At 45.4% G+C, this 12,500-nt stretch overlaps 1 protein-coding gene across 4 annotated transcripts in view; it reads left to right on the forward strand.

The window, feature by feature from the left end:
- Positions 1–12,500, forward strand: part of exoc6b (exocyst complex component 6B) — an 82,646-nt gene that overhangs the window by 11,192 nt on the left and 58,954 nt on the right. For all 4 annotated transcript variants that reach the window (XM_030779858.1, XM_030779859.1, XM_030779861.1 and 1 more), the window contains exons 2-6: positions 2,231–2,396; positions 2,557–2,604; positions 2,798–2,888; positions 3,357–3,402; positions 5,576–5,780. In XM_030779858.1, the coding sequence (XP_030635718.1) occupies positions 2,231–2,396; positions 2,557–2,604; positions 2,798–2,888; positions 3,357–3,402; positions 5,576–5,780 (556 nt within the window). The remainder of the gene's footprint in view (positions 1–2,230; positions 2,397–2,556; positions 2,605–2,797; positions 2,889–3,356; positions 3,403–5,575; positions 5,781–12,500) is intronic.

Here is a 12,500-nt window from a genome sequence, read left to right on the forward strand (position 1 = left end):
AGTGAGAGAGAGGGAATGAGTGAGAGAGAGGGAATGAGTGAGTGAGAGAGAGAGAGAAAGGGAATGAGTGAGCGCATGAACATACTGTTCCCTGCTCTTCGTACTCGGTCCTGTTTGCTGACGCTGGGTCTTTCGATAGATGGTCAGCACTCAGTAAAATAAATATCTGTCTCTCTCACACGGTTTTTTTTTTTTCTCTCTCCACCCCGACAGGACCCTCACTCCCACACTTCCCCCTGTATTTCTCCTCCCCGCACACCCTAACCACGTCTCCTAGCCCCCCCCCCCCCCCCCCCCCCCCCCCCCCGCCACCCTCTGCTCCCTATGGCCTCTTTATTTTTTCTCTCTTTTTTTCATTAATTTGCTTTTTCTTGTTGCCATGAGTTCTGAACTCCAAGCTGGCTCTAGGAGAGGCTCAGATTTCAGTTTTTGCAGAACGGAGCTGCTCTGGCTCCAAGAAGCACTTAGCTCCGACATCCATGCAGGATGACTAATCAAAAACAGAGTTCAATTGCTCCCCAGAGAGAACATGATGAGCAGTCGTAATGAACAGGATGGCCAGTCGAATGCAGAGTGGGTCAGTGGATGTGCTGGGAAAGAGTGAAACAGGGGTGGAATAGCAGAGTTAGCTTGATTTGTGTGAGTAGAAGAACTTTAATTTGTGTGTGTGTGTGTGTGTGTGTGTTTTTTTTGGTTGATTTTATTGATTTTGTCAGGAGTACAGTTATGTCATTGCTATGGGAGGGTCTCTACTGAATACAGCTGGATCTAACAGCTGCAGGGATTTTTACTCTTGGTGTGCTAGCACACTCTGCTGCGCTCTTAAACAAACAAACACACACACACGCACAAACAAACACACACACACACGCACAAACACACACACACACACAGATGCTTGTATCCAAGCAAACACCCGGCTTAATCTTCTATTTGCGTTTGTAGTCATTTTTTTCTCTGTTCCTGTTATAACAAAGTGTTGTCTCAAAATCTGAGGAGTGAGAGATCCAGATTGAATGAACTGTGTGTGTGTTGCCTTACAGAATGTCAGCTTTTGTGTAGTGTGTGTGTGTGTGTATGTGTGTGTGTGGCTGTTTGTCAAGGAAATGTGCCTTTTGAAGATGAGCATTTCCTGATCCACAGGAAGGGTGTAGTTGACGTACTCAGGTGTGTGTGTGTGTTTGTTTGTGTGTGTGTGTGTGTGTGTGTGTGAGAGAGAGAGAGAGAGAGAGCGAGTTTGAGTTTGTGAGTGTGTGTGTGTGTGTGTGTGTGTGCTCATGCGCGCACGCCTATGCATACATTATGTATTGTGTTATTGTGTGTATCTTATCTACGTGAATGTGGTCAGGTACTGGCAATAATGCAAACCGTAGAAACTTGTTTTGTGAGAGGTGTGTGCGTGTGTGTGAATGTGGGTGCGTGTGTTTGTGTGTGTTTGAGTATGTGTGTGTGTGTCTGTGTGTGTGTGTGTGCGTGTGTGCATGCGCGCGCCTGTGGGTGGTCGCTCATGCGTCTCACATTGGCAAACCAGTAAACAACAGCCAGTGGCCGACTCCTCCTGGAAGGCGTCCTGGAGGTACGTTGAATCAGGGCTTTTCCTGTGCCCTTTCCCCTCTCCTCTGCTCTCCTCTCCTGGGCTTGAGCGTTGCCACTCCCCCCTCCTCTCTCTCTGGAGTGCCTAGGGCATTGTTTTCTTCTTGGTGTGTTTAATCCACCTCTGTGGGGGTGGGGGGGGGGGGGGGCGTCTCTGCCTCTGACATAAATCGAACGATTCCTCTATCTTCAAGGATCTGTAACGTCAGTTTCATCTGGTCACAGTCACATGCTCTGTCTACAAGTTCGTGGTTCACCCTGCAAGTATTTTGTTTGCAGTTTGCCCTTGAAGGAGAGGCAATAACCTTGACAGGATTTTCCCTGTAACCAGGATATTGAAATCTTTTGTGAAATAAAACAAATATGAATTTGCCAACCTTCCCATTCATCAAGTGTTGCTGTATGACTCATTGCTGTCAAGGCGACGGATGTTTTCAATGTTTTTAATGCTCTGCTGCCATCTGCTGGTAGTAGGTTAAACTGCATCTTAAATGAAATGAATGTCTTTTCTTGGTATTTAACTTGCAACTCCAAAGCAGTTGCTATATATTAGTGTTATCTCTCTGTCTGACTGTGTGTATGTCTCTCTGACTCTCTCTCTCTCTCTCTCTCTCTCTCTCCCCGTTCTCTCTCACAGGTCCGTTTACGATGGACAGGAGCATGGACTCTTCATGGACAAGTTGGAGGCGCGGATCCGGAACCACGACCGCGAGATTGAGAAAATGTGCAACCATCACTTCCAGGGTTTCGTGGACTCCATCACGGAACTCCTCAAAGTGCGCGGGGAGGCCCAGAAACTCAAGGTGAGGCAGGAGGAGGAGACCAGACATGTGACAACTCGCCTCCCTATGATACAGTCACCGGTGCTTTGTCATGACTAGATGACTTTGACCCAGTTTAGTTTTTTTTTTGCTTTTGACTCAAACGGTGCTTAGTTTTTACTCACTGCCTCCTCTTACTCAGGTTCAAGTAACAGAGACCAACCAAAAGCTACAGAATGATGGGAAACAGGTACGATCTCATCACGGAGTTTCATCCGATAACCGTACGAACGAGTCATACAAACAATGACCTGCCATTATTATGTCTGACCTACCTGCATTAAGCCTGTGAATGTCTCCCCTCTTTTGTTGTGTGTGTGTGTGTGTGTGTGTGTGTGTGTATGCGTATGTGTATGCGTGCGTGTGTGTGTGTGTGTGTGTAGCTGCTGGATGCGATGGATGAACTGAGACAATGTCGTCTACAGCAGAGAAACATAGCCACCACCATTGACAAACTCACACACTGCCTACCAGGTGATATACCCTCATGTTTACGCTCGACGCCGTCCCTGACCGTAGTCAGGTTTTTGCGGTCGATATCTCTGTCGTCTTCTCCTGTTTCACCGAACAGAAAGAACTTAGGCCTGTTTTTCCACTTTTAGTTGTTAAAATCGCCGTACGGCCGTGCGTGAGCGAGCCTTGCAAGGCTTTTCTGCCTGCTACAGGTTCATTTGTTTCCCCTCAGGAACTGAATCTCTGCCACATTAGATCACTCATGAAGAATCCACTGTGTAATATCTAACCGCTGTAAACAGCCTTCAATAAAATAGTGTTAGATGTTGTTAGGCTGCTGTGTTATACCTCTGTGTCTTGTGTGCAGGTATGTGAAAACGCGGTGATATAATCTCTTTGTGCAATAGCGTGCTGCAAATAATCTGTTCATTTGAACTGTGGGAACCAGACGCCGCGGCAACGTTTTTCCTGTTTTGGTCTCTTTTTCAGTCCTCGAGATGTACAGCAGACTACAGGAACAGATGAGGGCCAAAAGGTACGTCCTGACTTTCAAATGAGCGCTGCATTCCTTTTTTGAGCCTCTAACCTCTCGATTTTCTAAAGTTAATTTCCTCCCTCGTCGAAGCCAAGAATCGAAAAATAAACGTTTCCCTCCTGTCATGCAGCTGGTCACCGATAGATGGCGACAGAGTTCACGATGTGAAAACACGGCCTTGAACTCAAACCGCAGGGCATCAGTTTGAACTGAACAGTTGTTAAATGTCTTGGAACACAGTACATATTTTAATACAGCTTTGTTATTATAGAGAAACGTTATTTTTTTAGCGTGTATGGCTTTATATTTAGAGTCAAATTTTACTTGGATCTAACAGTTTCCTTTTTCCAAAGAAAACCTTTTAAATCCAAACACGCCCTCCGCGTGATGCATGAGGTGCGGACGCGAGCGCGGTTTTAGTGCGCTGTTTTCCGAGAACCTTTTTTTTTTTTTCGAAGCGTATCTTGTCCGGAGAAATTATATGCGCTGGAACCGAGGGTCATATAGTCTGCAGCCGTGTCGCCTTTGGGGTTAGCAGAGAGTTGGACGCCCCATGTTTTCCAGAACCCTTGAAGACGGCCCTCTCTCTCTCTCTCTCTCTCTCTCTGTCTCTTTCTCTCTCTCTCTCTCTGTGTCTCTCTCTCTCTCTGTGTCTCTCTCTCTCTCTCTGTCTCTCTCTCTCTCTCTCTCTGTGTCTCTCTCTCTCTCTCTGTCTCTCTCTCTCTCTCTCTCTGTGTCTCTCTCTCTCTGTCTCTCTCTCTCTCTTTCTCTGTCTCTCTCTCTCTGTCTCTCTCTCTCTGTCTCTTTCTCTCTCTCTCTCTCTCTCTCTCTAACTCTCTGTCTCTCTGCCCTGTGTCTTGCGTCCTTCCCCTGGACTCTTATATCATTCACGAGCTTACAGACCGACAAGTCCCAGCCACCGTCCCTCCCCACAGACTTACAAAGACAGAAGATTTACTGACAGACAGAGAGAGAGAGAGAGAGAGAGAGAGACTGATTGCTTGAACAGGTTTAAACAGGGTGATGACCACAGGAGAAAAGAAACAGCCTCGCGTCGGGGGTTTTTTTTGGCCGGAGCGTGGACCTGCCGGGAGAGAGACGGCGCGGAGAGAAAGAGCAGGGATGAGGGGAGAATCGAAGGCACGCATCCTCAAATCGCGTTTTTGCTTTTCCCTCCGTTCTCCGCACCTGTGCAATCCGCGACGCTGAGGTCAGAACACGTCGGAGAATTAAAAGAGGCGGCACGATGTGTCATCGTAGACGCTAGTTTGGTTTTAGACGATAGAGGTTTTTTTTTTTTTTTCCTTTTTTTTTTTTTTTGTCAAAAGATAATGAAGAAAGAAACTTGTCAGTTCTTATGTGGATCTCATTGTCGGTCGGTGAGATTTTGTGTTTTTGTTTTGTTTTGGTTTTTTTTCTCGTGACCTGAAACGGTTTCGCTCTTTGATTGCGAGTGTGTCTGTCAAACACAAGTGTTGTGTTAACAGGCTTTTGGAAAAGGCACATGAACTTCTGATAGTACGTTTTCTTGAGTCCTGTCCTCAACCTGACCTGAAGATGAGTTGCTCACGGCCCATAAATTTTCCTTTCCATCTCTCTCTCTCTCTCTTTCTTTTTTTTTTTTGTTTTATTTATCTTTCTTCTCCGTGTTTTGCTGATTCTCTCTCATCGTTGGTTTCGCCATTAGCCTTGAGGTAGTCGAGAGGTCAGCCAAAGGCGACTCTTCACTGGGTCTGAGGAATGTTGTGTAACCTTATGTGTGTGCGCGTGTATGCGTGTGTGTGTGTGTGTGTGTGTACATTGCTGTCGTGTATGTGCATGCATAAAATACCCTTTCAAAAAAAAAAAAATCATATGCATTTTGCATGGCGACCGTGACTCACTGAAACTATTTTTTAAGTAGACTGGAAATCCTTTTGTTGTTTATTAAACAGACAATTTGATTGACTCTTTAGCCTTTGAATAAACAGCACAGATCTCCCTGAACGGGGAGCAGAGCTGAACCAGAGCGATGTACCTGACAGTTTGCAATGTATGAAAACATTAATACAGTAGCAACACTTTAGTGGAGCGAACTGATCTGAGAACAGGTAAATAGAAGAACATTACAGGGAAGACAATGCTCTCTGTCTCGCCCGTTATCTCTCTGACCTGTAACCCCTGATGCTGACAGGTATTACCCCGCGCTGTGCACCCTGGAACAACTGGAACAGACCTGTCTTCCAAAGGCGGGGCAGTACCGTTTCTGCTCCATCATGGCGGACAACATCCCCCGCCTGCGGACGCATATCCGAGACGTGTCCATGTCCGACCTGAAGGACTTCCTGGAGAGCATCCGCAAGCACTCGGATAAGATTGGAGAGACGGCCATGAAACAGGTGACGAGCCGCTGCAGCGAGAACTGCCTTTTGAATTTAGACACTAATGCTACCCAGCAGCTGTGAAATTGTTCTGTTTTACGACAGATATGTTCGTTTAAGTGTCCTTTACCTGGTTTAGGTAGTTGTTATGTAAAAGAGTTTTGAAGCGCGTTTCGTGGTTACGATCAAGTGTGACATGCCTAAAAAACAAAAAAAAAGAAGTCCACACAAATATCTTTGGAGTGTTAGCGGCGTGTTTTTGGGGGAGGAATATATAAAGCCACGTTTTTCAGAGGCTAGTACAATATTTTTGGAATTGATGAGCGTGGTTACAGCGGTTACCGAGGGGTAAGCCTCGCTTGCGGAGACCTTTCGTCTGATTGGCTGAGCTCTGATTTGAAGCCGTAGTTAAGGCAGTCATTACGGATCAGTTTTTCCCCTCTGAAGAAACAGTGTGCTCTCCTCCAGCCCTCCTTCTCTTTGTCCTTGTCTTTTATCCACCAGACCCTGAAGGGACAAAATTGGACAATCTGCTCTGAGTTAAAGAGTGTTTCAGATTGTGGTTACTATGCCAGAGGACAGTGGTGCATCTTACTGTGTGTGTGTATGTGTGTGTGTGTGTGTGTGTGTGTAACAAAACTCAGGGTCATGGCTGCTGCCCCTGTTTGAAAATCGGAATGTTACGTTAGAGGGAAGATCAAGGAAAAGAGGCATATGAGAGACATTGTACGATCTTGCTGAAGAACGCCAAATATCCCGTCTGCTTTCTTCACCGCTTATTAATCCAACATGGCGACAAGGGGACAAAATCAGAGACTCTTAAAAGTGCTGGAGGATTGGCGTTCAAAAAGTTGGTCTCTAAAAAACCTTCTTCTTCTCTTCTCTTCTCTTCTCTTCTCTTCTCTTCTCTTCTCTTCTCTTCTCTTCTCTTCTCTTCTCTTCTCGTCTGTCTTTACTTTTTGTCTTCCTCGTGCATGTTGTCTTAGTGTCCTCGCTCTTCTTTTCGTTTTTACCCCTCCTCTTCCTCCCTCTGTTTTCTCTCTCTCTCTCTCTCTCTCTCTCTCTCTCTCGTCTTAATCACTACCAGTTCTTCTCATTACGAAGCTGTTGCAGATCCCAGTAAATAAACAGAGTGGCACAGGAGACGCCAAGAAGATTTCACAGAAGGGTTCAACTATTCCTCTCAATGCAGGGCCAAGGCCACAACAGTGTGTGTGTATGTGTGTGTGTGTGTGTGTGTGTGTATGTGTGTGTGTGTATGTGTGTGTGTGTGTGTGTGTGTTGCCTTGGTCAGGGAGTCTGTACACGTGAGGATGCTCTGGGGTAGTTAGTGGGGTCACGCAGTATTATTCATGACGTGAGAGAGTGAATGAGAGACGAAGACGAAGAGCCCAGGAAAGAACAAAAGCAACAACTCTGGTAGTTTTGGTGTTTTTTTTTTTTGTTTGTTTGTTTTCTCATTATAACGGCTCTTTTTCGACTGACTCCTTACCTTCGGTCGAACGGAATCATCAGTCTACGACGGAGATGTTTTAAATTAGGAATCAGCAGATGTTTCTTTCTTTCACTCTCTCTCTCTCTCTCTCTCTCTTCTTTTATTTTATTTTTTATTTATTTCTATTTTTTCTCTCCCCCCTTCATCAATGAGGCATTTCTCAACGTTTGAGATTCACTGTTGTCGTCTAAACTATCTGTTCATCAGCGTTGCTTTTCCCTTAATCATTTTCGCTTTTTTTTTTTTTTCCCTCAGCGGTGGAAGGCCGTTCAAATAATAGTCTTAATGATTCACATGGAGTTGCACTTAGCAGAGAAATTGATGGGTCATTACCAGACTACAGCTGCAGTTGTAGACCTCTGTCCAGGAGGCACTGTCCATCTTTCACGGAGACCTTTTTTTTTTTTTTTTTTACCATCCTCTTCCCTCCTCCTCCTCTCTCTCTTTCTTTTCATTTTTCCCTCTCTCTCTCTCTCTCTCTCTCTCGCTCTCTCTCCAGTCACTCCGCTCGGGTTCTTTTTTTTTTTTTTCCTTGCGAGCGGACCACAAGCATTCTTGGTGGGCTTCCACCGACCTCAGCTGGATATTACGGCTCTTTTTCAGATCCCATCTCCATGTACATGCTTTCTGTATTCCATCATCTACTAGTTGTGATGTGGGAAACCCTCCCCACTTTCTTCCCAAGCGTTTCCAAATTCCCAAAACCGATGCCCTCGACCACTGTCGGGCCGGGCGGTCAAACTACGCAGCGTGTCATCGATCACGTCACCGCTCTTTAAGGAGGCCGCTCGGCTATGTCACCGTTATTCCTACGCTAGTTTAGATGGACGATACGGTACTGAGCCGTAATGTCATTTCTGCTCAGGGCTGAGGGAAGATCAGCCACCACAGCTGGTCTGCAACTGTCAGGGGAAAACAAGACCGAAAGAGAGGGAAGGAGTACTCATCACTCAACGGTCGATGCACTTTTTGTGCAGACGTTTTACGGTTTAGAACCGAAAAATGCGCGGCGATATATAGTCAGCTGAAGGTGTTTACCGCAAATTATAGTGTTGGTCAAGAATGCCCCCCAACCCCCAACCCTAGCTTAAGCAGGCCGAGGGATTTTGCCAAACAGATAATGAAACACTTTCTGAGTGGACATTGGCTTAGGTTCTTACCTTGACAGTTTCTTGGGTGTCTACGCTAATCTTTCAGTCGCCTCTGGCTGGTGATAGTTAATTATGTCAAACTACGTTCTCTCTCTCTCTCTCTCTCTCTCTCTCTCTCTCTTTGACCACAGGAGTTCAGTGCCTGGGTTACAGAGCAGTTGAGAGAATGTGGTGAGTTTAGAACACTCTGATTGGTTAGCGGCAGCAGGAACCCGGTAAAGGATCCAATCTGTTTGAGTTCAGAAGGTGTTGAACTGTTTTCCACCCGTTGATCCTATCACATCCATCTGTTCCTCTCCCAGACCCAATTTCCTTTCTCTCAGGGCCTCCTTGTTCTTTCTCTGAGACGACCCGGACCCCATTTTAGCCACTGGCTTCAGCTGTTGTCAAAGCCACAGATATAAGACCGTGTTTTGGGTCGTGACTGGTGGTTGGTATATAGTTAAGGTTTTTTTTCGGTTTCAAGACACACAGAGAAAGTGAGTGAAAAAGCTCAGCTCTCTTTCTGAGACATAGCTTACAGTCTGCCAACGTCCTCTCCAAACAAGCTGTCCAGAATTCGATCCCCTGGTCTGCGTTTTTTTTAAAATGAGCTTTATTTATTTATTTATTTTTTGGGAGTTGTTGTTACTGAGCTGTGCTGAACTTTTGAGACTCCATTGATCATGTGATGAAGAGGGACACTGTTAAACGCCTTGCCTGTCACGAACGAGCATCCGGCCCGTGTTGGCTGATTTTTAAGCCCATCATTAGCTTGCAATGTGGATCTCATCTGTGTTTTTGGGTTCCAAGTCTCTCTCAGATGATCTCCATAGGATTTGGAAGGCTTTGATTTTTCTTCTCTTTTTTCTTTTTTTTTTTTGGAGGTGGGTTTTGGGGGGGGGGGGGGGGGGGGGGGGCGGGGGTCATTCTCTGTTGACATAGATTATTGAAAGCACAGTCTGTGGCAACAAGAACGTTCTGGCACTTTCCGCGGTGTAGAATGTAGCAGTTTCTTTTCGTCTCCTGCGCCTTGTCGTTGCTGCCCACTCGGTCTCTGACTCTAAACAGGGCGAGACAAAACTCCGCATCTTTTCCAGCTCACCCCCCCCCCCCATTTGCTGAATTGTCGTCGGTTTTGCCCCTTTTTCAATGTCTTTACGCTCTCCTCCAGTAGGTGGCAGCAAAGCCTAGTGGAGGCGAGGGAGCCAGCTTTTTTTCTGATCTCTCCCGCAGCGGCGGAATGTTGGCACGGCCGCTAGAGCGGAGTTTTTAAACTTTAGTAACCTCCTGACAAAGTGGCTGTCCAGACGATACTCGCCAAAAACCAAAAATTCCACCCGTCAAAGTTTGTTTTTGCGCATTTCTTTTTAAGGCCCTGTAAGAATGTCATTTCGGCGCGGGCCTTTCGCTATTGTAACTCAATTCTTACCCCGACGACAAGTCGATACCCCCCCCGTTTCTCTTCCTTGCCCGCGCAGGCCTCTGCCGTTTTGGGGCTAATAATATCGTTTCAGGAATTTGCCGGTAAAACTTCGGGTTGTCCGTCCTGACTCGGTGTTCCTCATAAAACCTCCTTCGACCTTATTTACTTTGAACACGGTTCCTGTGAGTCAAGTTCAGATTTGTACTTTGAAACATCGTAAACAGATGTTGTCGGTCTGTTTACACATCGTTGGTCAGTACCTCTAATTTGTAGCTTTAGTAGTGGTTTGATGGATTTCGGTACGGAGTCTTGTCTTACCCTAGCCTTCTCCCTCCTCCCCCCCCCCCTTTCTCTCGTTTTTTTTTTTTTTTTTTTACTCTGTGGTGGTTTTGTGGGGGGAAAAATGACAGAGAGAGTTTTTGATGTTAAAATTTGCAAATGGAAGAATGAAATAATAGATTACCAACTGATGGAGAACAGTCTCTGCCCCCACTCCTTTCTTTCTTTCTTTCTTTCTTGCTTTGCTTTCTTTCTTTCTTTCTCTCCGTCCCTGGAGGTCTTTTCATTTTTGCTACGTCTCTACGCGTGAAGATGTTCTGCTCTCATAGTCTCTAGCAGTGGTCTGTTTGGTCGGATCTGTTGGCATTTTTCACAGTCGTATTTAGGACTGATAAAACCCTGCTATCACTCCTTGTCCAGTCTTTCTGGTCTTGACTGCTGGAGCACATTTGTAGTTTTAATGTCCACCGGGGCCGATACACCCCCACGGGAGAGTCAGTGCTGGTGAGTGCCCCCACCCCCCCAGGCTGGATGAGTTCTCTTGTGACGTGGGCTCCCTACTCCCACTAGCTCCCATTCCTTTAAACCCAAAATCTAGAGGAACCACCAGACCGCTAATAACAGGAGGCTATTTGTCTAGGGGCTCGTCGATCCAAGAGGACTCACCGACCTGGTTCCCATTCCGCTGGAAATTAGGCCCAGTCCTGTGGCTGTGATTGTTTTATTTCCACTAAGCAGTGATCTGAAAATAAATAAATCAGAGAATCCAGCACTGTAATAATGACTCCATTGTATGCCACGGGGCGGAGTAGGGCGTGTGCGTGTGCGTGTGTGCATCTGTGTCTGTCTACTGCCTACACGAGTGTGTTAAAAGCATGTGTGTGTTTTAAGAAGGCAGACAGTTAAGAATTGTGCAGCCATCGTGCCTCTCCTTCTCTCTCTAACTCTCTTTCAACACAAACACACACACACACACACACACATACGCGCACTCGCCCATACATATATATGAGTGTGGATGTGTGTATATATATAAATATCTATCTATATATGTGTGTGTGTGTGTGTGTGTGTGTGTGTATATATAATGTGTGTGTGTGTTTGTGTGTGGGTATATATATATATATATATATATATATATATATATATATATATAATATGTGTGTGTGTATATATATAGGAGTGTATGTACATGTGTAAACATATAATTATATAAATATATGTGTACTCAGTGTGTATATTTATATGCATACACATATGCACTTAACATGGAGGACCCAGTCCTCTGTCATCATCTACAGTTCTTTCTGCGTCTCTTACTTCTGACTTAAGTTTGCACAAATATTTCGATTCCTCATCCGTACTGCACATTTCGTCCTGTCCTCTCTCTCTCTCTCTCTCTCTCTCTCTCTCTGATTTTACACACAGATTGATGAGAAACACATTGGTTTGACTGTGAAGTACTGTGCAGTCGAAGAAGATTGATTACCTGTATTTAGTTACTGAACGCGCACACACACACACACACACACACACACACACACACACACACTTACACACACTTACACAGACCTCACACAAGTGGAAATTGTGGCAGTGTCACAGTCCTTGAGTGCACATTAAACCTTTTGCCTTTTGAAATCGCACTGTTGGTCCAGACGCTATATTAAAAGCAAAAAGCAGGGCCGACTTTGGAGACTTACGTGAAACACTGGCGACCTGAAGATGGGAGGAAGACATCTCTCTAGATCCACCCGTGAAACAGAGAAACCTGTAGTGCTTAGACTAACCGCCAGCTTTCTAACTAGTTTGTTCTCAAGATAATAGATCAGCTACGACCAGCACTGTAAAATTGGTGGGCTTATCTTATGTTACTGTAAGATCATATATATAAAAACAGTCATATAGCCATAAGGACAGAAAAAAACAGCATGATAAAGGCGCCTGCATTGTTGGAGAGAATAGTTATGAACGTTTGCCCCGAAACGAACCTCCGAAAGCAGTGTTGATTCATTCTTCTTGTAGCGTGGAGTTTTGGAACGGAGCATTTGTGGAGCACGCTTGAATGGGGAGTCGCTAGTCTTATGCAGTTTCAGCAGAATGTATGCCCCCCCCCATTTTTTTTTTTTTTGCATCTTTGTGGTTCGAAGCGAGAGGAGTCAAATATGTTTGTACTCACAAACAGCTTTGGCCGACTGTTTTTCAAAGTTGTTTTGATGCTTCGTTTGCAAGCGTTCTTAATCCTCAAGTTTTTTGGAAACAATTCATGAGCAGCGTGAACAGAAGTGAAAATTCGCAAACGCGCGATCCCGCACCTGCTCAACCTCCATTCACATTCAACCAGTCACAGAAGAAAACATTTCCAAGACTTCATTACGTTTAATCCCCCTTCGTTCAAGTTCGAGAAG

This window comes from Chanos chanos, chromosome 7 (genome assembly GCF_902362185.1).
Source record: "Chanos chanos chromosome 7, fChaCha1.1, whole genome shotgun sequence".
Lineage (NCBI taxonomy): Eukaryota > Metazoa > Chordata > Actinopteri > Gonorynchiformes > Chanidae > Chanos > Chanos chanos.